Source organism: Serinus canaria, chromosome 2, assembly GCF_022539315.1.
Source record: "Serinus canaria isolate serCan28SL12 chromosome 2, serCan2020, whole genome shotgun sequence".
Taxonomy (NCBI): Eukaryota; Metazoa; Chordata; class Aves; order Passeriformes; family Fringillidae; genus Serinus; species Serinus canaria.
In genome coordinates, this window is record NC_066315.1 from 61134470 (window position 1) to 61161032 (window position 26563).

The 26563-nt window shown below is 39.4% G+C and overlaps 2 protein-coding genes across 4 annotated transcripts in view; both read right to left on the minus strand.

Annotated features, from left to right (window-relative positions):
* Nucleotides 1–16953, minus strand: part of CDKAL1 (CDK5 regulatory subunit associated protein 1 like 1) — a 378008-nt gene extending 361055 nt beyond the window's left edge. The window contains exons 1-4 of one of the 2 annotated variants that reach the window (XM_009093895.4): nt 16872–16953; nt 15135–15173; nt 13357–13523; nt 10389–10501 (exon numbers count right to left, since the gene is read on the minus strand). In XM_009093895.4, the coding sequence (XP_009092143.2) occupies nt 10389–10501; nt 13357–13523 (280 nt within the window). In that variant the 5' untranslated portion in view covers nt 15135–15173; nt 16872–16953. The remainder of the gene's footprint in view (nt 1–10388; nt 10502–13356; nt 13524–15134; nt 15174–16871) is intronic. The other variant, XM_030241687.2, reaches the window with a different exon arrangement.
* A 4271-nt stretch (nt 16954–21224) lies between these two features.
* The window catches only part of E2F3 (E2F transcription factor 3), a 42101-nt gene continuing 36762 nt past the window's right edge, over nt 21225–26563 (minus strand). The window contains exons 6-7 of one of the 2 annotated variants that reach the window (XM_050970960.1): nt 24251–24386; nt 21225–23537 (exon numbers count right to left, since the gene is read on the minus strand). In XM_050970960.1, coding sequence (XP_050826917.1) covers nt 23272–23537; nt 24251–24386 — 402 coding nt within the window. In that variant the 3' untranslated portion in view covers nt 21225–23271. Of the gene's footprint in view, nt 23538–24250; nt 24390–26563 lie in introns of both variants that reach the window. The other variant, XM_050970959.1, reaches the window with a different exon arrangement.

A 26563-nucleotide genomic window follows, 5' to 3' on the forward strand; every position in this document is an offset into this window, starting at 1 on the left:
TACAGAAGACACTCTTTTTCTTGCTCTGCTCTGTTTTTATTTGGAAAATCATGAACAGACTCAAAGACAATTCTGAAAATGCAAGTTTTCCACCAAGCCATTTTTAACAAAAAGACACAAGTATCAGGGCAAAAAGAGTTTGTGAAGGAAATTCCTTCCTCTCATTACTTTCCTGAAGTTTGGGGTTTTATGAAAAACATTTAACATTCAGATTTTTCTCCTGTAAAGAAAATTCTGGTAGTGCTTTTCTTATTCTACTCTAGTGTTACAAAGAACATCTGGAACCATCAGGAATATATAAAGGTGACTGCCATACAACTGAACTTGTTAATTTTTTTTGTTTTCTAGTAAGACTTCCAAACCATATTCACTTGATATTCTCCTTCCATCACTACAAATTATGAGACTCAAGCTTCTATTTAAATAACTACTGCATGCTCAAATTTACCATCATCTGATGGTCTACATGTTTACATTCACAAAGGAAAATTAACATTTCCATTGGGAAGTGAATTTTTCAAAGCATGATAAAGACAAGCAGAAAAGTGGTGACCTATGAACAAACAACACAATCTCAAAAGTCAACTATCAGTTAGGGAATCAATTACAAACAAGCACACTTTTACCCTTAAAACCCAGCCAACAAAAGCTGAGGGTCCAAAATGCCTAATAATATCTGCAGTTCAAGTTTTCTGTCTTCTATTAAATCGCAAGCCAAAACAATCACTTCTCTATACACCAGTGTCTTGTACCAATCAACAGCAATTCAGTTTTGGCACAATTAACTCAAAGTCTATTTACAGTTATCCAAGACAAAGTTCCTGCTTAGCTTCTTTCTGTAAGCAAATTCCAAAGCCAGGGATTTGAGATGAGACAAAAGCTAGTATCTTCTGCTTAAATAGCCTGGTCCTCAGCCCAGCACTTAATCTGCTAACTCCAACTGGTGGCACACAAAAGCTACAGGATTCACAGCAGCAAATTCAAGATTGATAGATGTTCATTTCTGTAGGCCCATCATGTCCTGGCTAAGCATGAGTGTTGGAAAGACTGCACCAGCTCAGTCAGCTTAAGGTCCCCATGCATGCTGTTTGGCCAAAACAGCTATCCCACTTTCTCCAAGTGGTTGAAAATAGCACAAAAATCACAAAAACTGGACAGGACGAGGCTGAAGTCTCACATGAACAGCAGAAATAGGTTATGACAACATAAAATATTCTAACACACAGTTTTATGATGCAATAAAGGCATTTCTCTGCACATCCTGAGATGCAGAGCAGCCTTACCACTTCTCTCAGGGTGAGAGGGCTCTCCAGTATTGCCGAGACCAAATAATTACTCATTTTCTCTGAAACATTATGAGCCTGTGCATAACTTACTTGTTTTCAAATCAGGCTTTGGAATACAGCAATACCAGAAAAGAGCAGGACTGAATGGTTATTCCATGAATACCACAAGGAGGATACAGGACACATGGGAGTCTGCTCCAGCTTTGCTTCAGATGGTAGCACAACGTCATTGCACTATCACAGAGCCCCTTCCCTGCTGACTTTAGGGCCTCCAGGGGCACAGTTCAACTGCCCCCAGAGGTACCAGGGACAGACTGTCCTTGGTACAGACAACTTGTTTGTCTCCACTATTTCAAACATCATTCACAATAAAAGATTTAGTTTTCTAAAATTTAAAATATTTAAATATGGCAAAAGAAAATTATACAACTCAGAGGTTCCTGAAGATAAGCTCAAGAAAATTATATGCAGTCAACATGAATGAATTAAAAAAAAAAAAAGTACTTCCACAAACCTTAAGTTAAGGACACGAAATACACAAGCTAAGTACACAGCTAGGTCTTACCCACAGTCAACTTAGACATTAATTCACAGCAGGGAGCATTTTCCCTCAAAAAAACACATTAAATCACATCCTGTAAACTGTTTAGAATTTTCCTGAACAAATAAAAAAGCTAGCTTTGGAAACTTAGGATAGCACCACAGTAGTGATAACAGTTACCAAATGCTAGCCCTAACAAGGTGTTAGGTACCCAAACAATTAAATACTGATGTCTGACCTGAAAATCATCTGCCTTTATACTCACAGTTTTATTTATGCATTTCAACAAGTAGTGCTTGTTCAGTGTCCTTATGGTTTTTAGTGCCTTGGCAAAACACACACAGTGAGACAGAGTACATAAGGTTATTAAAATCAAACAATTTTTTAATCATTCCTCAAAGAAAACAGTATGTTGATCGTTATAAGCAAGCTTTCAAGTAACGCTTCAAAGATAAAAGTAACCCAGCCTACCCAGACCAGCAAACATAAAGCAGAAAGCGCTTCCTAACAGAATAGTTCTTCAAAAAGGTGCATTTAGGCAATTACACCTTATGAATCTCACCTCCTTAGCACAGACTCTCTAGAAGGGAAATTGAGTCCAACACAAAACATTAACTGAAACTAGAACGTGGTAACTCTCGAGACAAAACAGAAGTACAAAACAGACCTTCACAATCAACAGCAAAGTTGCCAACTACACCGGCATAAGACCAAAACGGCAGCAAGTAAAGAAAACCCAAGCAGGTTTATTGCAATGCACATGACTGTATTTCCCAGGTGCCTAGGGCTCCAGGTGCCTCCATCCATCCGGCAGTTCCGAGCGGGGCAGGACGCGCCAGCTCCGGAGCGCAGCCGGCCGGCGCAGGGCGGCACTCCTGGGGTGCTGCTGCCCCCTCTCGGCTGCTCCCGGCGCCGCACCACCCGCCAAGGCTCCGGCCCAGCCCCACCTCTCAAACCTTCTCTAGCTGAAAAAAGCCTCTACTATTTCATACATTACCTTATCCCAATTGTGTGTGTGTGCCTGACCACTGTATAAACATTCTTTTAGAAAGAAACCAGAAGGGTTTCCAGTGTCCAAACTCACTCATATGGCCAAGCGGGCCTGGGGAGACAGAGAGCTGTATCACTTATTGAAGAAAAAAAGGCATAAATTAAAAGCACAGATGAGCTAAGACAGCAGCAGACACACTCCAGGGATGGGATGGGATGGGAATCAAGAGAAAAAATTGCTACATTTCATTACTTGTTTACTCAGCGACAGGACCTGTTTTAACACCTGAGAGCCATGGAATCACCTACCAGGCTTACATGAACATAACCAAAACCGGCCATGAAGAAGGAAAAAAAATTACACCCAGTCTGAAAGTCCTTTTCTTTCTCTCTCTCTTTTTTATTCCCCCGTCTTTCTTTATTTGCTACCATCGAGGAAAAGCACCAAAACCAATTTGTGTCTATTATCTGCTTTAGTGCATTTCTACTGTCCCCAGTCAGCCTCCATGATCACACAGCAGTCTTTTCTCCTAGTATGCCCTCAGGCCTAAGACAGGGAGAACAACACAGATTAACGTTCCCTATTTGGAGACACAGAACAACAGTTCGAGTTGTGCTACATTCAACATTCTTAAAACTAACAAGCTAAAAAGCAACTCAGCCAGGCTTGCCTTGCCCCCCGGAGTAACTTACAGCAATTCTAATACGGAGGTATCCACATTGCAACTGACAAAAAACCATTCCCAAAATATATTAAAAGCATGTTAATCCAAAACTGCAGCCATGGCAAATTCAGAGAACTCTGTCCTCATTGGCAGCTAAACTTCATCCTTTCTAGCAAATGAACTGTAGTCAAACTGAAGCAAGAACTTGCAGTGAACATTAACCCTCCACCATTATTCCCCAGTCCTCCAGGGTTAACAAGCACATCTTTTTCAAATGCTCCTACAAATGTTCCTGATCAAAATAAAATCCTGCTCCTACCTCTGAGAATACATGGTCAAAGAAATCTCTTCAGGTTACTAAAAAATGGTCTGTTCTCCCATTAGCTTTCATAAATCTACTACAAATTTTCCTTAAGCATGAAGAACAGTGAGACGTGTTAAACTAATGTCTCTGTAGAACACCCTATAAAGTTCCTCGTCATTTGGGTGTTTATCCTGAACTCACTTCATCATTGCTACTTATGCTTCATTTGCTAATTGCTTAACTATCTACTACAGGGACATGTTCCACATAGAAGGATTGATGTTATCAGAAGTTGAAATTTACCTTTCATGGTTCAATCTTTTTTAAATTCATTCTTCTGGATAACATTAAATTCAGTATTGCCAGAACTCCATTGCACAACCACCAGAGCACGAAGCCAATGCCTTGTCACTAGAAGTAACCCAAAACATGTCGTGCATGCTTAAATTTGCCTATCTGAGCTCTCTACAAGTGTCTCTGAAGATAATGTGCACATAGGATTTATTAGGTTCTTCAGCATGCTCCCAACTTTCAGCTGCCTGCCTTTTATTGTGAAATAAAAACACTGAAATAAAAAAAGACAAACAAAAACACACAAACAAACAAGCCACTCACAGATGAATACACAATTTTAAAGAGGATAAAGACAGTACACACTTGTCACATCAAGCACTAATGGCAGCGATGCCATTATGAGAAGAAAACAGACTCTAGTTCTTATCTAGTTCCCCCACAAACAGGGGACACATTACCCAGTTTGAGAACTCAGAGTTCTATCCTGTAACGGAGACAACATCCTCAAAGCTGGACTCCCCACTTAACAGAACGTTGCCCAACGGGAATAAGAAGTTGGTCCTGAGGAAGCCGAGGTAGGAAAACCCCACCGCAAAGAGGTCATATATCTTGCACTGTGCTACAAGCCAGAAGTGATAAGTAACAGAAGTCTAGCCACACATGGGTTAGGAAGTTTTACAGGGAACACTGGAGCAGTAATACACAGCTGCCAAAACCACAATTATACGTTAGTTTACAGAGACTTAGGGAACATGCAGTGCTGCAGATGCGTCACAGCATGATACTGTATGAACTCTGTACTGCAAGGAACCATCCCAACAATATCCTGACTCACTGTCCCTCTCACTGGCTTATAGGACACTCTGGATGCTCTGGGAATATCTATTCCTTCCGAAGAACTGGGAAATCTTGATCGTCTACAGTTGTTCAACTCCATCTGCTACGTCCATGAGCCTCACCTGTTTTCTTCCCCACTACATCCCATTTCACCCTCTCTCCTCATCCTCCTAACCATCTCACCATAAAAGTTTCAGATTTTAAAAGGAAGAAAACCTTCATACTCACATCCCAAGTATTCCCATACTAACTGCATGTCAGAGCACACTTTTCAAGCCTGAGCACCAAGAATCAGCACACAAAACAAACTCATGGCAAGCAGCAACTCTGATCTTCTAACAGCAGGAATGTGCATCACTGGAACTGTAAAGCAATTATCTCAAGACAATAGGTACAGAAATGCTACTTTACTGCCTCGCTCAGTATCAAAATCTAAAAGCTTTTACATCCAGAAATAGGAGTCAGCTTGAATCTGAAAGAAAATCTGTGGCAGAACAGGTAAACCTGTAAGGTTATCAAGCAACACAAAAGTCATAAAGGGCTGTGACTCTACAAGTTATAAACAATGGGAGAATTCTTCAGTGAGGGTACAAAGCACCAGATTTTACATCTCTGTTCACTTCTCTCCATTACTCAGCTGCTTCAGAGACAGTTTCATGACTGCAGTGTTGTAGAGAAAACAGAAACACTTATCAACAGAAAAGTAGTGTGGGGTATTTTGCGTATTTAAGTACACACTGTGCATACCCTGCCCCTCAAGAAGGATTGCAAATTATCTTTTCTTTCTAAATTGGAACTGCACTCACCACCATTTGAAAAGTACAAATCCAAACACAAAGACTAACCTTGAATTCTCTGACTAATAAGGCACTTCATGAGCAGCTAATAAAGATTTGTCTTTTAGCTTAATAAAGAATACTAAAAATACCTCACAATGAGAATGGCTCACCCCAAAAATTACACAGTAGTCACTACAATTTTACATGATACTTATGAAGGAACAGATGAGCATTATCAGCAGGGTGGAGAGCAAAAAATGGAAAGACCAACTGCTGATTCCGAGCAACTAAGAGTATACACTGGAAACCAGCAGAGATCTTAGTCAAAATACTTCATCAACCATTATGCAGGCTGCAGAGAGCTTATTTTAATAATACAGTAACTTATTAAAGAGATCTCTACTTTAAAGCAATAAAATAAATCAAAATCTAGTATTAAAATTTTATTGTGTAGTACAAAAGTACTTTTAAGACAACACTTGAAACAAAGGACCAGATACTGAAGTGACTCATAACCCAGGAATCAATACCTGTACAGTCTTAGTAATTTTCTTTATTTTACTCTTGGATGAATAAAATTCATGCTGCAGCACGCTTTGCTGCATCTGTATGAGGATGGCCAAAGTCTACGAAAGCATGGCTTATGCAACACAATGAACACGAGACGATGCCATAAATACTGAAGTCCATTTTAGATTGCTGCTTTTCAACAGCAGACTCTTTCCTTTTACACCTGTCTTCTTTTAACATGAGGTCTTAAGGAGATCATTCTTTCTTCCTTGTCCTCTTCCTTCTTTCTTCTACTCAAATGTGTTGTTTAAGCAGATGGAGAATCTTAATGATACCTCAGTTATATCCACTGGTAAGCAAAACTGACAAGTGTTTAGAAAATTAACAAGTAGAAGAGGCAAAAAACCCCACATAATTTCTTTAACAGGATTTCAAAATATTATTTGATATTTCCTTTAGAGAAATACATAAATTCTCTGCACAGGGAGTTACAGAGGTATAAGACATGTAACTTGGACTATAAACAGTAAGAACTGGCAAGTCTCACTGATACAAGTCCTGTCAACTAAACACAATAATGGAGTGAACTCTACACAGCCAGCAACACTGCATCCAACACTTACAGAAGAAATCTCTGCGACAGTGAATAGGATGCCTGAACTAATTTCAGATTACTCTAAAACTGCACAAATAAAGCTAAAGGTCTGTAACATAACCCAGTTTCTAAGTGCTACATCAAAGGTAAGCGCACTGATTTAGCAGAAACAATTCCAGTTTGTAGAATCCCATGCTAGAGAAGTATGTTCTGTGCTAGCATTTATTTCTAAAATCCATGAAAATGTAGTGCAGATAAACTGTGACTGGTTTACCCTCACTGAATGTTTAACAGCAGTTTTTTGCTTTGTTTCCATCAAAGAAAAAGTTAGTGCTCATTTTTCTGATGTTTCTACGTTACTAGCAATGCCTTTCTTACCCCCAGCATGTTTTACAATGGCTAAGGAGGGAATGCTTTGGACCTGAACTGCCCTGAGCCAGAAGCAACCTGTATAAAATAACAAGCATACTTAATGTCTTGGTCCACCAAAATGCATTCAAAGCTGGGCCAAAATCCATTAATTCCACAGAACCAGAAATATACACGTCAACATATGTGAATAGAACTACCCCCTTAGGAAGTCAAAGCATTCCATGTCTGACTACAAATGTGCAGTTCCATTTTTCAGAGAGAAAGAGAGCTATATGGCAAACATACTTAAGTCCCTTCCAAACAAAAATCTTGCTCACAATATTTGAAAGCTCCCAACTCGCCCACTTCCTGTTTTTCACAGCAGGCATTACAGGCAGTCTGTACCATGAGAGTTTCTTCCTCCAGGGCGTATCTCACAGGGAGCACTCCAGCAGGTCTGCAGGCATGTCTAAACTATACAGCAAGTCATGCTGCCAAGAAACCAAAACCAGTTTTAGAACCAGTAAAGCCACCATCAGCTACACCGTTTTCAGAATACGAACAACTACCCACGGTACAGCCCTACATTGACAGCAGCTGGGCCACACATTTCTGTGTGGCTCAGGCTTATAAAGGAGCTTTGTGTTCCCATAGGATGGTATGCAAGATTTGTTCAGAATGCTGCCCACCTTCACACTGTAAAAGCAGATACAAAAATAGATTCAGCTCTTCTGCTGGTTTCCCTTTGCCTATTTTTAAGCTGATGCAGTCCCTGACTTTTAATCACCATTGCTGTTATTGCAGTATCTGTATATTGCTGATTCACACTCCGGTCTCTCCCCAGACAGAGGTAATCTTTGCTGTGATAAGTACAGCCTTCAGTTTTCACCTTTGGATATAGACACTCCTGGAAGCAACAAAGGGTGCTTGTACAGAAGGAGCATTTTTGAAACACATGAAAAGCAAGGAGGACATTATATCCATGTTCAGTTTCAGATAAGTTAACCTGTAAGGCAGGTTGCATTGTTACAACTTCCAGTTAGCAACAGGAGTCTGTCTGATGCTGCTTTTCTTCCTTCTATATTTTTTTCCAATCTTGCAATTAAACAGAAGACACTAGAAACAGTGTTTGACTCCTTCATAACGGAGCAAAAACCGCAAGTAAAGCTCACATCTTATTTTCTAAAGCCAGAACTTTATTCCAGCATCTTTCCAAGAAGTGTTGTCTCAAAGGCTTAGAACATGTAAGAAATAGGTTAATCCACCAAACACGTTCAAGTAATAGGTGTCCAAAACACTGTGACAACAGCCAATCTTTCATCTTAGTGAGTATTTCTATCTTTTCCCCAAGATTATAACAGTGGTACATAAAACTAACAAATTCTAGCAACACAGGGATTGATTTACAAAATAGCTCTTACAAAACACTTCCTTCTTATTTTTTGCATACCATAAACAATGTTAAGTGTAATTTCAAGAAAAGTTTGACTTTTGGATCATTTAAGCAACGGTTACTGAGGAGCTGCTTCACTGCACTGGACAAAAAGATTAAATCCCTATTTGACAGCCTATCTGAACTTCCCAGATGACTAAATAAAAAAAAAGCCAAACGTGTCTTCTTAAGAACAGACTGACAAGAATTACTTAATTTCAAAAAGAAGAAACTGCACTGCGTAATTTCTGCCTATCATCTAGCATTGAGGCTTTTTTGTTTGTTCCATTTAATATATGTACGTACATTAACATAAACTAAATTAAGACTTAGATTTAATAATGACTAGAAACTAGTGATCAATTTCATTTACAACTACCAAAATTACTCTGGGACCCCTCTCCCAGCAACTGCAACTTTTATTAGGTTTTTAAGTCTCAGTTTCAGATTCTAGATGTAGACTTATTTCTATTCTAATGTTATAAACAGTTAATTTTCTAAAAAGATAAGGTATCAAAAATTTAACATAGTTCCTTCCTTCACTGCATTCCCTATCTTCCCTACATCTCTCCTAGTAAAATTCCAAAAGCACAGAACAGTCATCTGAATCTTCACAATCCAAAAGCAGCTTCTGGAATAATATGCATGGGAACAACAAAGGTAAAGAAGAATTAAATTTAAGAAAGCCATAATGAGAACATATTTGCAATCTTATACAAACAGCTGCCACAAATAAGGGGGTTTGGACCAGTACTCCACTTGTCTGTGGAAAGAGCATACCTACTCCAGTGTTGTACTACTAATTTAATAATCACTTGGGTTCCCTAAAGTAGTTCAGCACATGAATAATTTAGTGTCTTATTTCTGCATAAGAAAGATCAGCAGCAATGAAGGAAAATGAGATGCAACTGTTTAATGGTATCATAACACGTTAATGTGAAAATCAGGAAATTATTCTGTGAAATCAGGATTGTTTTTAGAAAAATGTCAGAACAGACAACTTGAAAGTCTTTCAGTATACAAGTTTAGGTGCAAGACACACCTGAACTTGAATTAATTAATAAAATTTAAGTTTCTATTTTGACTAGTCAAAAGCTATACAAAAATATTCAGATAATACTTGTATATTGAAACATGGTATTAATCCAACTTTTTAATTCTTTTGTCAGCATATTTTGCATTAAGGAAATGAAATGTGGTCAGCATAACCACAAGTTTGGGAGTATTTTTAGGCTTGGGAAGGCAGGACAAGATGATGGGGACATTTTAAAATACTTGTAAGGGAAAGAGAAATAGCATTCTCAGCTCTTTGGAACCTAGGAGGTACAATCCTGTATCATCCCACCTCTATCACACTGATCATCCCTCCTGAAAGAAAAGAACATTTACCTGGAGTAGACCACCTCCGCTCCAATGCAAACACACACATCACCAAGTAAAAACACTGCCTCTCTCCCTCCTTCCCTTGGGTTTCACCATTTACAATTAAAAACCAAGAACTAATATATTTCCCATCCACTCTTATGAAAACTTTTCAATTCAGTTTAGCAAGTAAAATGTCCAAAAAAGGCATTGAATTGCATCCATCCGATGTCTGCCCTGTCAAGAAAAATCTAACCATTCTGAAAGCACTCATTCTGCTTAATGCCAGGAAAACACTTTACCTCCTCACCTTCAGATCAGAAAGGGATCAGAAGGGGATTTTTAAAAGCATAATTAAGACTGAAAACATTTGATGACAGCTTGACAGCTCTGAACATTCATCCCAGAAAAACTGAATTACAGGGCTCACTCATACTGTTACCTGTAATTTTGTATCCATATGCGGCCAGCTGTCCAGCCATGTATTCACCATCTGAATTATTGTGAGAACATCCCCATGTACGAATCCAGATTTTCTGAACACCAGGAATAATGCTGTTAAGTAAAAATGAATGAGAAATGCAAGTTAAATGATGAACAAGCTTCCCCATTAAGCCCACTGAACTGACTGAACTGTAATTCTTCAAACATAAAATAAGCAATGCAAACAGTAACTACTGCAAAACAGCTGAGGAAAAACAGTAATTATGTGATTTTATTGCAATGGGTATTAGGCCTTGCTGGGGTAGAGTAACAAAACCACTATAGGGCTGTGTTTTGTGTTTGTGACTGGAATAGTGTTAACACACCGGTGTTTCAGCTGTCATTGAAAAGTGCTTGCTTGTTTCTCACTGTGCTCCATCCCGCCACAAGCAGGCTGCAGATGGACAACAGGTTGGGAGGAACATGAGCAGAATAGCTGACCAACAGGATAATTCATTCCAGATGACATCATGTTCAGCAATAAAAGCTGTGCCTTTGGTCTTTCCAAAATAACCACTGTTCTGAGACTGGTTGGGTACCAGTCTGCTTGTGGGAGGTGGCGAATGGCTGCTTTTGCATCACTTGGGGTTTTTCCCTGCTCCTTCCTTCCTTCACTTTATCTGTCTTCATCTCAACCCACAAGGTTTCTCACTTTTACTCTTCCAGTTCTCTCCCTTGTGGTAGAGTCAATCCACCACAACTAGCAAGAAAAGAGATAGAAAATAGTTTCAGCATGGAGAAGGTGCAGGAGCTGTAGGATAACAACAGAATCAGTACATTAAAACCCCAACAAAACACATAAACACAGAAAAAAATACCAATGTTAAATTCCCCAAAGTTCCCAAAATTATCATATCATGTAACAAGTTACCTTCAAGTGACAGCACTGAAATTAGGTCACCAGCAAACAAACTGCAACCTTTTGATATTACAGCATGCATTGACTGCAGTTCCCTCCACACAAGCCAGCTCTATAAATTAACTTGATGGCCACCAGCCACACAAACAGCGGAAAGCCCCCATCCCAACCTTTCCGGGCTACAGAAGCAGCATGGCAGACAGGCAGTGTGGAGCTAGCACATACAAGGCTCCAAAAACCAACAAAAACTTCTGTAAGAAGCTCTCATTGAAATTCCTGGGATAACTGCCAATGAGCTAAAGATGCCAGTACAAGAACACCACACATCCTGGAACACAATACTGCGCCCTGCCTACAGCTTTTTTTTTCTCCCCCTCCCCCTCCACGCTTCTTTTTAACAGACACTTCCCCTAGCTAAAAATAGAAATTTGTTGATGGAACATTAATGATCATTAACTGCAAACACAGGGTATTTAGACTTCCTGCTGTCTAAACAACGCATGTTCAATGTGCTTTCCTGGGTACAAAACACTAAAACACAGCCTGATAGAGAATATATAGTACCTGAATGCTTTGGGGCATGAACTACTTGTGTGAAGTATCTGCAGAGCATCACCTCAGCTGTCCATACATTCCTGGCAGACTGGGGCCAACACACTTTTATGCATGCAGATAAAAATGCATAGTTATGCTTATAAAATCTCTTTTGAACACCAGTGAAAACCCAGAATTTTATTTCTACACAGGAAATTAAATTTCCATACACAATTTATTTTCATTTTTATAATCTAGGGAAATTTTATCCATCAACTTGAAACTAATGTTTGAAAAAAGAAAACAAAAAAGAAAAAACCCAGATCTCAGACCTGCAGTAGAAACTAAAATCAATAACTGAGCTGACCTATACTCTAATCAATTCCACTGCAGCAGAAAGTTGATTCTGTTCTTATGGAAATCACAAGTAGGAAAAACACAAAGATGCATTTCCTGCTTACTGCATACTATTTCCACTGAAATAAAACAGCAAGTTCAAAAGAAATTTTGCCATGTCACTTGCAGGATGTACACACAAGAAGCACAGCCTTTGCAAATCCCAGGATGCAGAAAACGGGTTTAAAAACTGAAGCAAGGCTGATGTACCCTTCATGAAAGGAGACTGGGTCAGAGAATACACACTTCAGCACGCTGAGCATACACAAGTCCCTGGGCCCTGACAGGACACACCCACAATAGAGACAGGGACGTCCAACAAAGGGCCATAAAGATCTTGAAGGGACTGGAACACGCCTCGTAACAGAAACAGCTCAGAGTGCTGGGACTGCTCTGCCTGGAGAAGGCTCAGGATCATCTCATCAAAGTTTATAAATACCTGAAGGGAGAGTGCAAAGAAAGCACAGCCAGGATTTTTTTCAGTGGTGCCCAGTTACAGGACCAACAGGCACAAACTGAAATATGGGAGGTTCCCTCTTAGCATCAGGAAACACCTTTTTCACTCTAAGAATGACCAAGAACTGGCACAGGTTACTCAGGGAGACTGCAGAATCTCCATCTCCTGGAGATACTCAAAAGCTACCTAGTCAGAGTCCTGCCAACCGGTTTTTTGTGGCCATTCTCAAGCAGTGGGTTTGGAAAAGATGACCTTCCAACCCCAACCCTTTTGTACCTCTCAGGATTTTGTTCCTACTACTCATTTCAGAAGTCAAAAGGCTACTCCAGAAGTGCATTTTGAAGAGCTCAGGTTATATTTAGGTAATTAAGATTAAACAGACAATTTTTCAGAAATCCTTTACACATAAACGCGTAACAGAAACCATTTTTTCCAGTCTAATTATTCCATTCATCAACATCTCAGCAATAACTGATTTCTACAGAAAATGTGACTAGGAAAAGGAGCTTCCTTAGCATTTATTATTTATTCTCTCTACATTCTATATGGACTATTTTACTCATTTTTATCTTACAGATTTTACATTAAGATATAACACAAACTTCACCTTATTTTTAAAATCTGACAAGTGCATATGAGACACAAGAAAAGCACCAACTCAGGGTCAGTGTAAGACTTTACCTGTCACTTGGGGGCTCATCATCTGTCTGAACGTTCTTCTGGGAGTTGCGTTTTCGCACTTTGGGAAAAACATTCCTTCTCACAAACTGCCGATCGTGAGGCTTCAAATCTTCTGCTGACACAATGTCTTCAATATCCTCAAGCACTGACTCACAGGCAGCAGGCATCTTCAAGAAGTGTTGGAAGAAGATTGGCATTAGGAAAGCATTTGAATACAAAACCAAGGCCTTGTATCTACTGCACATTTCTCATAAGGAAAAGTCAGATGTATCTCTAAGCATATGTGCAATGTATCACACACATGAGGGATACTGAGTACATAAAAACAAGGAGAGACATTTCCTGAATGCTCCCTTCCCCCGATACCTCAAACACAGGCAGGGAGAAAGTCACAAACCATACAGATTCTTAAGGACTTATTTATAAATCATCTATTCCTTGTCATCTCCTAACTCAAAACCCCTTCACCTCCTTTGACACAACATATTCAAGATACAGGTAATTTTAATCGTGTCAGCGTCATAATAAAATAGTGAGATCATGTCATATAATGGATGTACTTCCACTCACATCACAGAAAAAGGACAAAAGATACAGAACCCAAGTGACTGCTCCAGAGGCCATTCTGGCTCTCTTATCTGTGTGTGGACACTAACCAAGTACACTTTCACAGTCTTTTTGAAACAAACCAAACTATTCCTAGAATTCCTGATCACACATGCCTTTCATCTGAATTAGTTCATTCACTGGGACAGTAAAATAAAAATTTCTGTTTTCAGGTACAGAATGTTAAACAACTATACCTAACTAATAAAAAATATATATACTATAATCTGGCTAGAATAATATATAAAAAATTGCTAATATCTAATTATATTTTCCACGAGAAACTAAATATATATGCATATGTATCTCCCAGCAGATGTGAAAATCCAGATCAGTTTTCAAGAATCAAAAAAAGCCATTTGCTAGAAAAGCCTATAAAAAAGTTACTGCATTAATTACACACCACACTGTGCTGTAACTGCTAATTAGAATAAAGTCTCAAGTACCATTGGAAATTCGTGTGTTTTACATAAACCAACAGCCCACTAAGGAAATCATACAATGGTATTTCACAGTTTACATGGAAAATACAACACTTTCCTAACAGACAATGAAGAACAAAAAAACAAGGCTACAATGTCTTTAAACTTATACTTCAGTAAATGAAGATTTGCTACTGGCATGAAAACACTTCCAGATGCTGAAAATGAATTATTGAAGAACATAAGAAGTTAAACACAGAAGTTAAACAGTGCATTATCCCAGTATGTGTACTTCAGTCAATCCTGCAAAATATACTTCAAAATAAAACTTCATGCAAGCTGAACCATCACACATCTGCATTTAACTAAAAAAGGAACAGAATGATGTCACAAAGAGGATGTATCTGCCCAAGCTACTAAGCAATTAGCATTCTTCTAAATAAAAAAAAAACAGGATCTATACAATAATGCAGCAAAAGGTGAACAAAATATACACTTGTGAAAAGTCTAGCAATAAAGAATATGAGGGAAAGGTGACATCTCTTATGTCTAACTTATACCACTGAAAATATGTACAAATAAGTAAAGTTATCAAATCAATATCAGGAAGGGAATAAAAAGTTTTGATTTGCCACTTTTTCTCTCTTACAGAAAAATATCCAATATAATGGAGCAGCTGGAAAAACAAATAAGCTTAGCTTATTTCAGTGACCCATGAAAGAAAGAATACAGCCAAACTAAAATTCCTACCTTTTTTAAGTAAGGTATAAATCCTCTTGGACAGTAAACCTGCGGGGTGGGGGGATAAGGAAGGGGAAAAGGAAAAAAGATATGGCATGAGAAAGCAGAACTAGCAGACAGAAAGCCATGAATTCATGTTATTGTTCAACAAGCACTCATCCTCCCTTTGCAGAAATACATTCCTCGCTCATGAGTTGGACCTCATGTGGACCAGGTACACACGCTGGCTGGCAAGGTGGAAGAGTTCCCACATTTTCCCTGTCTGCTGAGCAGTAGCACTGTTCTTTTTATCCTTCTTCTATAGTCTTTTTTTTTGTCAAAGTCAGATGTATTTAAGTTATTTCAGACTTCCTCCAGATTCTGTCTTCAATCAGTTTAAAATTTTGAATGAAAGAAGGGAGAAAGATTAGCAGCAAATTCTAGTTCAAGTCATTCACAATTTTTTTTTAATTTAAAACACAGCGGAAGTTATTTTAAAACAGATTACTTGATATCTGCACTAGTTCCATATGCATGCATGAGATCTCCTTCACAACGAAAAAACAAAAATAAAGATGAATTCCTGCAGCTATTCTGGTAGATGGACTGAAATGAGAAGAGTAACAAAAATAGAAGTTAATGTATTCTTCTCATACAGCCCAGCTGCACCTACAGAACTCTATGTTTTTCTTTAAAAAAACATTAGAGAGCAATTAAAAAAACTAGAGTTGTTTTAACATCTTGTCACAACCAAAACTTCCCTTGTGCCAGTGTGGTTTGGTCACCCCTGCTCAATCTCCTCGCAGACACCAACGGAGAACTTCCATGCAGGTGGAAGAGGACTGCTCTTTTCAGCTATTTACCAACAGGTGTCTCCGCTAAAGCCCCGGGATTCTATCCCCGGCCTCACACAGAGCAGAAGAAAACGGCTAATACACAGAGACCGAGTTTAAAGCATACGTATATGTGTGTGTGTCTATATATATGTACACATCACAGAACGATGGAATTGTTGGCGTCGGAAGAGACCTCCAAAGACCATCCAGCCCTGCCACGGCAGGGCCACCCGGAGAGGTTACAAGGGAATGTGCCCACGTGGGTTTTGAACGTGTCAAGAGAGGGAGACGCCACAACCCCTCTGGGCAGCCTGTTCCAGTGCTCGGCCACCCTCAATGTAAAGTTCTTCTTCCTGCTGAAGTGAAACTCCCTGCGTTTTAGTTGATGGCCACTGCTCCTCGTCCTGTCACTGAGCACCTGAAGAGTCTGGCACCGCCTCTGAGATATTCATACGCATTAATGAGATGCCCTCTCAGTATTCTGTTCTCCAAACTAAACAGACCCAGTTCTGCAGTCTCTCCTCATACACGTAAATATGCGAACAATATATACAAATAAACACACACACAAGAGCGGCCCAGGGGTGAGGGGCAGCCCGGCCGCCGCCTGGATCACGCACATCCCGGAGCCCGGCTGGGCTCGGCTCCCCTAGCCAGCCCCCAGCCCGCTGAGGGTACCCCATCCCCGAGCTGCATCCCAGCCACCGACCCCTCCGCAGATTCCCGCCAGGACGTTCGTCTCCTCCTCCCGAATTTAATGCGCAGCCCCGGAGGGCCGCACAGCGGACGGGAGCATCGCGCGGGCAGGAGAAGGGGAACTCGGCCAGACCGTCACAGCCAGGCAGGGGAGGGAAGGACGAGACGGGAAAGGAAGGGAGTGGAGGGAAGGGAAAGAGGCCAGGGCCGGGCCTACCCCGACCCCGACACTCACCCGCGTCTCACCCGGGCTCCGCCATCGCGCCCCGCCCCGAGGCCTCGCGCGCGCGGCGGCGCCAGGACGGCGGCCGGCGGAGGCCACAACAGTGCGGAACGCGCGGCGCCGTCGTTTCTCCGGTGAGAGCGCGGGCTCCCGGAGCCTTGGAGAGTCACTTTCGTTTCAATTGGAAAATCGCAATTCCAACAATAGCTATCCAGTTAAAGCGCCTGAGATGCTGATGTATCTGATCCAAAGGGGTGATGAGCTATTCAATCCTCTTCTGGCCACAACGCGCTTTCTTTATTCTTATTTTTATTTTTCATTGTTAATTTCCTCAAAATACAATGTTAGTGGCAACTTTGCTGAATACTATAAACTATACCAAAATATTTAGTGTCAGATGGCTGAAGTTTCTGAGAGTGTTTTCCTCCAAACTTTTCTGGTTGATGTTTTAGTAAAACACCAGTGTGCTTGAGGGTGGCTGAAGGTAAAGCTCTGAGCAGATTAAATGTGCAGTGTCCCTGCTGATCTAAGTGCTGTCGAGAGTGAACATATTGTTATTGCTTTGGCTTTATTATACACGGCTAACCTAAAACGATTTTTTATATTGTGTCTTTGGTATATTCTATTTTGAGGTAGTCAGCTTTGGAATGTAAAAGTCACCATTTCCTGGAGCTGCATTTCAAACCTTAGGTTTCTCTCTTTAGAAGGAGCCTTTGGAATGAGTTTATTCTGAAAAAAGCAGATTGTATTTCCCCTGGAATTGGAGGGAAAGTGAATGAAAGCCCTGGGTGTATTCCACAATAGGTCTGTTGGTAGACTCACAGGTTAAATGTGGCAACTTGTAATTATGAAAATCATCTCCCTCTCCTTTTTCTTACAAACTCGTGCTTACTTTATATAATGCTTATCTGACAATGCTCACAGAAAGAGAAAAAAGATAAGGAAAAAAGAGAAAATGTGGACAAAGGAACAGGTGAGATTTAAAGAAGAGAACTGAGACAGAAAGAAATGAGCACTTCACTTAAATCAATCTTTAAAAACAAATCATTCTGAGCAGGACTGAGCACCATTAATGTCACCCTGGTCTCATGATAGAATCATTGTTACAGTTGAAGATCTATTTGCCTTCCTATTTGGTCTTTGTTTAGGCACACAAGTACTTTCCAATGGTGTTCTCAGTGAGACACTGTCTGATGTGTAATTTGTTACTTCTGTGGCATTTTTAGCCAGGAGAGAATGGAGGGAAATATTTTAAAATAGGCAGCCACGCTGATCTATTTCAGACCTCCTCCTATGGAATAAGAAATCCCTCCCAGGTCAGTAGCCATGGTATCTGTATCCCCAAGCAGCATTTTAACTGCTGCCTCATGAGGATAGCGAATCTTTTGCTTTTTTTCTTTTCAGTTTCCCAGTTCAAAGTATTTCACATGCATGAAAGTATTTCACAGTCCTTGAATTCATCTTTTCTCTGCTGGGAGCACTGCACTGCCCTCCCTCACAGCTGTCCCCACCAGCCAAGTGTTGCTGCTCTGGTTAAAAACCCAGCTGGGCACACACCAGTGCTGGCTTACAGCTGACCAAAAGAGCAAAGCACAGCCTGCAAGACATAACCAAAAACTCTCCAAAGGGCCAGCACTGACAAGCACTGCTCATTAAGGGGAGGCAGTGATCCCCAAGAGCAGCTCCCAGGCAGGAATAACCCATGAGTCCCATACCTAGTGCCATAAATAGGCCACACTGATCAGCTCCAGCATGAGCCAGCAGAGCCTTTACCTTGTCCTGCTGCCAAGAATTCAGAGCAGCAAGCAGCCCTTGTGCCAGCACAGTCCTGGTGAGCCCTAGGATGTAGCCACAAACTGGAAGGCACTCTGCCAGTGCCATGGAAGCTCACAAACCTAAACTGCTTTGTAGCACATTGCTAGTAACCTAAACAGACAGCAGGTAGCACAGCAGGGAGAGAAGGGAGCAGATAATTCCCTACTACCTCCTGACTACAAGAAGGAAGTTTATCCATATCTACCTGGGAAAAGTGCTTTTTATGTGACAGTGGCTGGGAGTACAACTTCCAGTGCTGGCCTTCTCTGGGCTGGAGATAGTGGAACATACATGCTCCAATTCCTTGAGTGTCCAAAGAAGAGCTTTAGAATTCATCCTTTCCAAGTTGCCTGCAGACCTTACTTCCTACTCCTCAGGGCTGGTAGATTCAAAGACACCAGCCTCGGGCTGGGTTACCTCCTGAAGTCAGGTTTTGCCAGGAGTAGGTGGTTGGAAAAATACAAAAACTGCTAGGAAAATTAAATCCAAATCTCACTTAGTCCTGGTCCTGGTTAGTAAAAAGTACATCCTTAGTGGGTTTAGAGCATCTCAAAAAAACATCCTTAGGGAAGGAAAATGGCCAGGGAGGTGAGGGCTAAATTTTTATATGGCAATTATCTGATAACTATCAGTTCTGGGTGGAAATGGGTGGAAAGGTATGCAGAAAAAAAATGAGTCCTAAAAGAGACACAAGAAATTAGATCTTTTTTTCCTCTGCCCTTGAAATTCAGGAGAATCTGGTTGGTCATTTGTGAGCAACATTCAGCACCACTCAGAACTGGTAACAGTCCATTTTTTTCTGTTGTATATGATACTTTCTTCCTGTCAAGTTTTAGAAAGAAAATAGTGGGTAAAGAAACTCCCAGACTTAATAAAGGCCAAGCAAGCCTTCTTCTGATCATTGCTTAGCTGTAGAGTAATATCCAGGCAGATCTTACTTCAGCATGAAAAGCAGAATGAAGAGATAAATTCTGCTTGTTTATGCTTTGGTTAGGATCACTCCACTGACTTTGCTATTCAGACTCATGGTTCACTCAGTGTTGAGAAATGTTGGCTGCAGGAACACTAATGGCATTGTGCATAATTAAACAGGGGGAAAAAAAGGACATATCCTAAATTTGGTGCTTTTAAACATATAGCTCTTTCATGCTACAGAAAGTACCTCACATATCTTGCATTCTTTCTACAACAGAAATGTTCATGTCTGCATCAAGACCAAGGTGCAATTTATTCTTTCAGGTAGAAGTCAAAAGGAATAAAGGAATATAGTTACTGTTTCTTGTCATTTGTAGGTGGATGAGTCCTTGCTGTACATGAGCATGAACCTCTTTTTTTTTTTTTTTTTTTTTTTTTTTTTAACTCCTTTCCTGTGTGTAAAGGAATAAATAGTTGCCTATCATCCAGGCTATGTTGACAGATTTTTCCAAAACCTTTTCCATCTGCTGGCAGCCAAGGAATGCAGCACATACAGGCCCCAGTAAAACCTCCCTGGAACTAATACTTGTACACTGAATAACGTTGAGGTACACTGTGCTAGCCTGGAGGAGCAGGAATAAGTATTTGAACTGGCTGATTTTTTTTATCCTGCATCTCAGCACATCCCAAGTTTGCAAAGCAGATACAGAAAGCAGAAGGAAAGAGAGGGGAAAATGACATGAAAATTAGTAATCAGTAGCAGATTCTAGGGGCAAATGAAAAAGTGCTTATGGCAACTGGAGAACAGAGAAACAGAACAGGCCAGGGAGGTACAGCAGTTATTGACTGCCACCTCTGCTTCGAAAGGAGATCAGAGAACAGACTTCTGGCCCTCCTTTATTATTTATTAAAAATATAGAGAGGACCTTTGTAATTTTCCTTGTAATTTTCCTGCAGTAGTGCTGTGTGCAGATGTTTGAATATGTACAGGTGCAGAGAGAAAGTAATAGCCTTCCTCTAGTGTGCAGGAAGTTGACAAGACACAAATGACTTGCTCAGAGGTACAACATTTAAGCAACCAACCATATTGCTGTGATTTTATTATCCTTTATTTTTCCCCTTTTTTTGTAGTTGGTAGATGGCTGTGTATCTAAAAGGTGCAGCACCAATACTAGAAAAGAAGTACAAGTTGGTAAATACGGGTCTGGTGCAAGGGACTGTTGGAAGTGACTCAAGAACACTTCTTTTCAAAGCTACTATTAGGAAACTTCTGGAGAATTATCAGTAGACAGGTTAAGCAGATCCTCAACAAGTGCTTTCATGTTATTTAATCCTACAATAACACCATTTCTATCAAGTTTGCAAGAAGTCTGTTCATAATTCATATGAGAGGAGAGGGAATAAATAAAAATAATTTGTAGAATGCCAACCTCTGGAGCACCTGCTGTGTCTTTTATTCTTGTTTCAGTCTGGCTTTAAAAAACCTACTGAACTTGTTAGCATCATAAAAAAGCATGGGATTGAAACTATCTGTCAAATGAGTGTTTGCACTAATAATGAAAACAGTAACAGGTTTCAAGAAACAGTATGACCAGCACCAAGAGTAAGAAAAATTTAAATAGCTGTATACAAATCTAAAGTCTTTAAAAAATTCCATTTTTATTGATTCATTACCATACAAAATTTATTCAAATTACATCCATTTGAAGTGGTAAGATCACAGCTAGAGAACATGTCACCCTTTAGTAAATCTATTTACAAAACTCACCATAAAAGCTTTTTTTGTTGGTTTTTTCATTTTTTTTACAGTATTTTACAGAGGTTTGTTTTGTTTTTGTTTTTTTTTAAACTAGCATACAATGCAAAGCTAAATTAGATTAGTATTTTGCCCACACACACTGGGACAAGTGTTTAATTTGTACAAAAAAAAAGATGGCCTGCGTTAGTCTTCATTTTCTCTTCCCTCGCAAAAGTGCCCCTTTGTCTCGCAAATCTTCATGCTCACACAACTTTTACTTTCCTCTTCCACAAGACAAAAACTTTAAATACTACAATTTTATTTACAGATCCACATCTAAAAAAACTCTTAAAAAATTACAAACCAGCTAGAAAATATTCTGGCAGTGTTTACAAATTAATTCTATTGTACAAAACTGCTAGATAACTAAAGTGTGAGTCGAGAACATATATCAAATTAAATACAACTGCTGAATGATCTATGCAAACATTTGTACATATAAACACACACTTAACACTGTTTAACAGTTCTTTATGTGTTGCTCTTTATACATTTGTTATATTCCAAAACCCACACAGTCATACAGTTTCCTTATTAGTACTGTGACTTCTTGGCTTTTCGTGTGTGAGCTTTCATAGCAGCAACTCAATGGTACCAGAAAACCTGCATACATAATATTCTACTACAGTACAAATAGTACTAATTTTCTGAGTATGTCAGATAAGCACAACAGTAATGCAAACAAAAAGATTATATGGGCATCATCTAATCAACATTACATTAATTTAGCCCAGAACATGGCAAAATATTTTACACTCAAGAAAAAAAAAATTATTTAAGACTTCTTAGAATTCCTCTGACGTTCAAAAAATAAATATTGGTACTATACTATACTAGCAAAGATCTTCAAAAAATAAATGCAATTCAGTTGATGTGGTACTTACAGTTATGTACTTTGGAAAAAAATTAGTTCCATTTTGCTGGCGAAGAGAATTATAAAAAGCTGTAAGCAGAGGAAGCTAACCCACTGAGATAAATATGATATATCGAACAAACAAAGCTTGGCATAAGTGTTTTCCATAGAGGGAAAAACCCACAGTGCATCTCTAGTAGGCACTTAACATGAAGCCCCACTTAGTACCACAAAAATTCTTGTACCAGTTCTAATGCACACTGGGGGCAGTAAAATTGAACTGTGCATCTTCGTTCTAGTTTAAAAAAAACAACCAACAAAAACTACTTTCACACGCGCGCACACGCACACACACAAGCATTTTTAAAAATCTGCGATTACTACGAGAAGTGGCAGAACTTTATACTTTTCAATATCTGCAATATACACTACATTTACAGTGTATTTTCTTTTCATTAAAAGCTTTTAAGGACATAAGTATTTGACCTCATAATGAGACATCTACATAGCTCAAAATGAGCATTATGACAGCAATTTAAACATTCCCACAAGTAGCTCAAGAATCCCATTCCACTCTTTTGCATTACTTCATATTTACGTTCACTGCGTGTACAATCCATGTTGTGACACTCAAGAGACATGCATTCTCTGCAGAAGGCACGACCTGAAATACTATTACAAAATTGTTACTTAGGACTAAACCAGTTCATGAAGCCCTTCTCCGTAAGCCCACTTGTCACGGGAAGCAGAGACTGGGGGAGTGTGGAGACAAAACATCTACGGTCACCTGCTTGCACCTGCTGACTCGCAAGGCTCTGGAGCTCGGGGTCAAGGAGAAGGCTCTGCTGTAAAAGCCTTCCATTGTTTCTTGTGGTGTTACAGGGAGAATTCAATTCAAATCTCAGCACTGTTCAGGAGCCTAGTTTATTTTATAATGCTATTTTATGGTAAGTAGAGGACAACTCTGAGTGACGGCAGGTTTTTTGATTCCACTAAAAACATGGTTTAGATACGGACAGCACTTAAGACAATCAGCTGTATATAAATTCATCCATCAGGGAAGGAAGTTTCTCTAAATCATAAGCATCAAAGAGGTCACTGATGCCTTCTTCATCCCCAAGGCTCAGCAAATAATCTTCCTGAAGCAGAGGAGGCAGCAAATTCACAAATGGTCCTTCAAAGTTTGAGGGAATTTGGTCCTCGGTCTGCTGTAGAAGGTTGGCTGGAGAAGCCAATGGAGAGATTGTTGCCATATTTACTGAGCAGTCACCTTGTCCTGAGTTAGCAGAAGCCACTTCTGTGACAGGAGGGAGATAAAAAAATAGAGGTTGCCACATTTAGTATCAGTAGAAATATCAGACACAGATCAAACAAAGTAACCACTGCATTAAGGGCCTTTCATAAAGCATAATTTCAACAATAAAAAAAAGGCCTCCATATAATTTCTAGCTTGTTTTTGATGTGTTACAAAGGGCTTCTCAAAAATGATGTTGCTTCTCATGTTGCTATCATCTCTGAATGTTCTATTAAAACATTATCTAACAAGATTTAAACATCTACAGGGGGAAATAAATCATAGTGAGACGCCCATTTTTCAATGGAGATCATAGTCAAAACTGAGAATTTTCTAGGTACCAGATGTCATCAGTGAAGCAATGTAGCTTCACATATACCCATACACAAAGATTTCTGCCTCTGGTGTTGAGGTGGATCTTTACTGCTACTTTCTTATTTGAAAACTTCAAAGGAACAAAACTGTATTCAGTATTATGTACACTTTGGTTACATCCAATATGCAAATAGGAAACTTACTTTAAACAAATGATGCAAATGAAAACTTATTTCTGACTATGTCAACCAGAAACACATAGTGAAAAAATTCATACCTTAGCTTTCCACTTCTTAGAAAAATAAAGCCAAACAAAAAAAGCTGGAAACCCAAAGTTCAAACTGAAACCTTTAATGTGAGCTTGAAGAAAGGCCATTAGTATTGCAAAGAAATAATTTTACCTTTGGAAATGGTTTTGGAAATATTTCCATTGTGGTCCTGACTATAGGTTTTCATTGGACTGAGGGCATCATTTTCCTCTGGGCACAGATAAACTTCAATAGGTCCTTGAGTACTAGATAAATGTATCAATGCACTCTGCTAACAAAACAAACATCAGAATGGTGTTACACCAATGAACACAACAGAATATTGATGATACTGAGTAAATTCTTACTGCGTTGTGAGTGTTTGAGTACAGTTTTGCTAATCAAAAGAACCCAAAAAGAACACCAAGCTTTTTTTTTTTCCCAAGATGTGAAAGGTTTGGCTGATGTATCTTGCTGACTAGAACATAAAAACCTTTTCCACTGTAGTGCACACATCTCAAAATCCCACCATTTTTGTGTGTCATATCATAAGGGAGGCATAAAGGATTAAACTCCAAACATTTTCTTATAACCACAATAGCCTGGAGCATTCTGATGGAATGGAACTGTGGGATGCAAGCCACAGGTTTTATTATCACTCATAACAATAATATTGGACGTATTCGTATGAATGTTTCTGCTTCAAAAAGATGCCAAAACATCTTTCCCACTTTCCCAAGGGCCATCAGCACCTACTCAACTGAACTCAGATACCTGTATGTAAGTTCACCTATTTATCAGGCAACATTTCCAAATAACAAAAAAACCTCCAAACCAGATGCCATTTCCTTCACCCGAACTGCTTATGTAAGTTCTTCTTCCCCCTCAAGGCGGTGATTTTGATGGTGGTTCTGAACAGGAACTGCTAATTTGTTGCAAGAAGTTACATTTTTCTTAACTTTCACACACTGATGCAATAAACCAACATGACCCAGGCACAGAAAACCTGCAAAGCTGCTCTTTGTGTTATGATGGAAAATCATAAATTACTGTGCTTTAAATAAACCTGCTGCTGCTGTATTGCATCAATAGTTTTCTAAAAAGCATAAATAGGGGCATTAGGTACCTCTTTGCAGACTTGTTTAAAATATTTCCTTTTGTGCCCTTTGACAAAATGTTCCTCTTATTATTTGGGTTCTGACAGTTATGTAACATAACAGACAGCGTTTACAAATACAGAGAACAGCAACTGAATGGGGGTTGGCCAGGGAAGAGAAAACAGTTAAGAGTACTTAGGGCAATGCTACAGATAACTGGAAAAAAAGGAGATGTAAAGTGCAGGAGTTGAAGAAGGAAGGAAGATACTATTGAGTGACAGAGGTATGTAAAAAAAAAAAAAAAAAAAGAACACTGAAATGTAATAGCATGTGACAGAAAGAAATAGGACCTTACTGCCTGAAGCTGAAAATTAAATAAGGTGGGTATAGAGGATAAGGGAAGTTTAAGCACTAATTTTAATGATCATGTGCATCTCTCTCTGCCTTCCTGATTTCACTGAATTAAAAATCAAAGCATAATGCCCAGGGGAAAGAAACAGGAAAGCAAACAACAATACTGGTATGTATTTATGAATACTGATAAAAGATACCCCTTTCTCATTGCGGCAAAATGATTTATTCTTCCTGCCAGAACTTGCAAGGTTCAAAGGGGAAAGTAAGGACAAAGGCAAAGAAAAGAAAAAAAGAAGGATGGAAACCAAAATGGGTCTAAGCAAGTGCAGAATAATCTTAGGGAAAAAAAGTGACAGGGAATCCAGAGTCTGATCCTGCCCACAGGGCAGCAGGTATGGCTGAGCTCACTTGGCCTGTTGTAGGGATGAAAGATTATTGCACAGCTATGAACAAAACATCAGCAGTGTTTGTGGGGTTAGCTGCTAACTCTAGCTGCTCCTTGAGTGAAGAAATTAGATACATTTTTTGAATCTCTAACCAAGCCATTCCTGCCAGTTACTCCCATTTGCCCAACATACTTGGGTCTGTCTTCCCAAGTGAGAATTAAGTGAGTGCCAATGAAGCAAAGATGATGATGATGATGATGGAAGAAGGAAGGGCAAGAATGTGTTCTAGGAGTAAAACACAAATTTCTACAATACCTGTAATACTTCAGAAAATAAATTCCTGCGTGAAAACATGTTTCAATAAATTAGGATATCAGTTATATGTGTTGTCAAGATGCTTAAGGCATTGAGTTATCCATTAACTTTTTAACTAAAATAAGAAAGCTGAATTTCTTGTGAAAGACCTCACATTGTTACAAACCAAGGAAATTTCAATTGTCAAGAAAGTTTCTCTTTACATAAAGCATAGCAAAAGAAAATATCTGTAAATAGTGCGGATTACTCTGAAGAAATCTGAAAGTGAGTGAAAAGGAACAAATAATGATAGTTCTGTGTGAGCTGATGTTTCA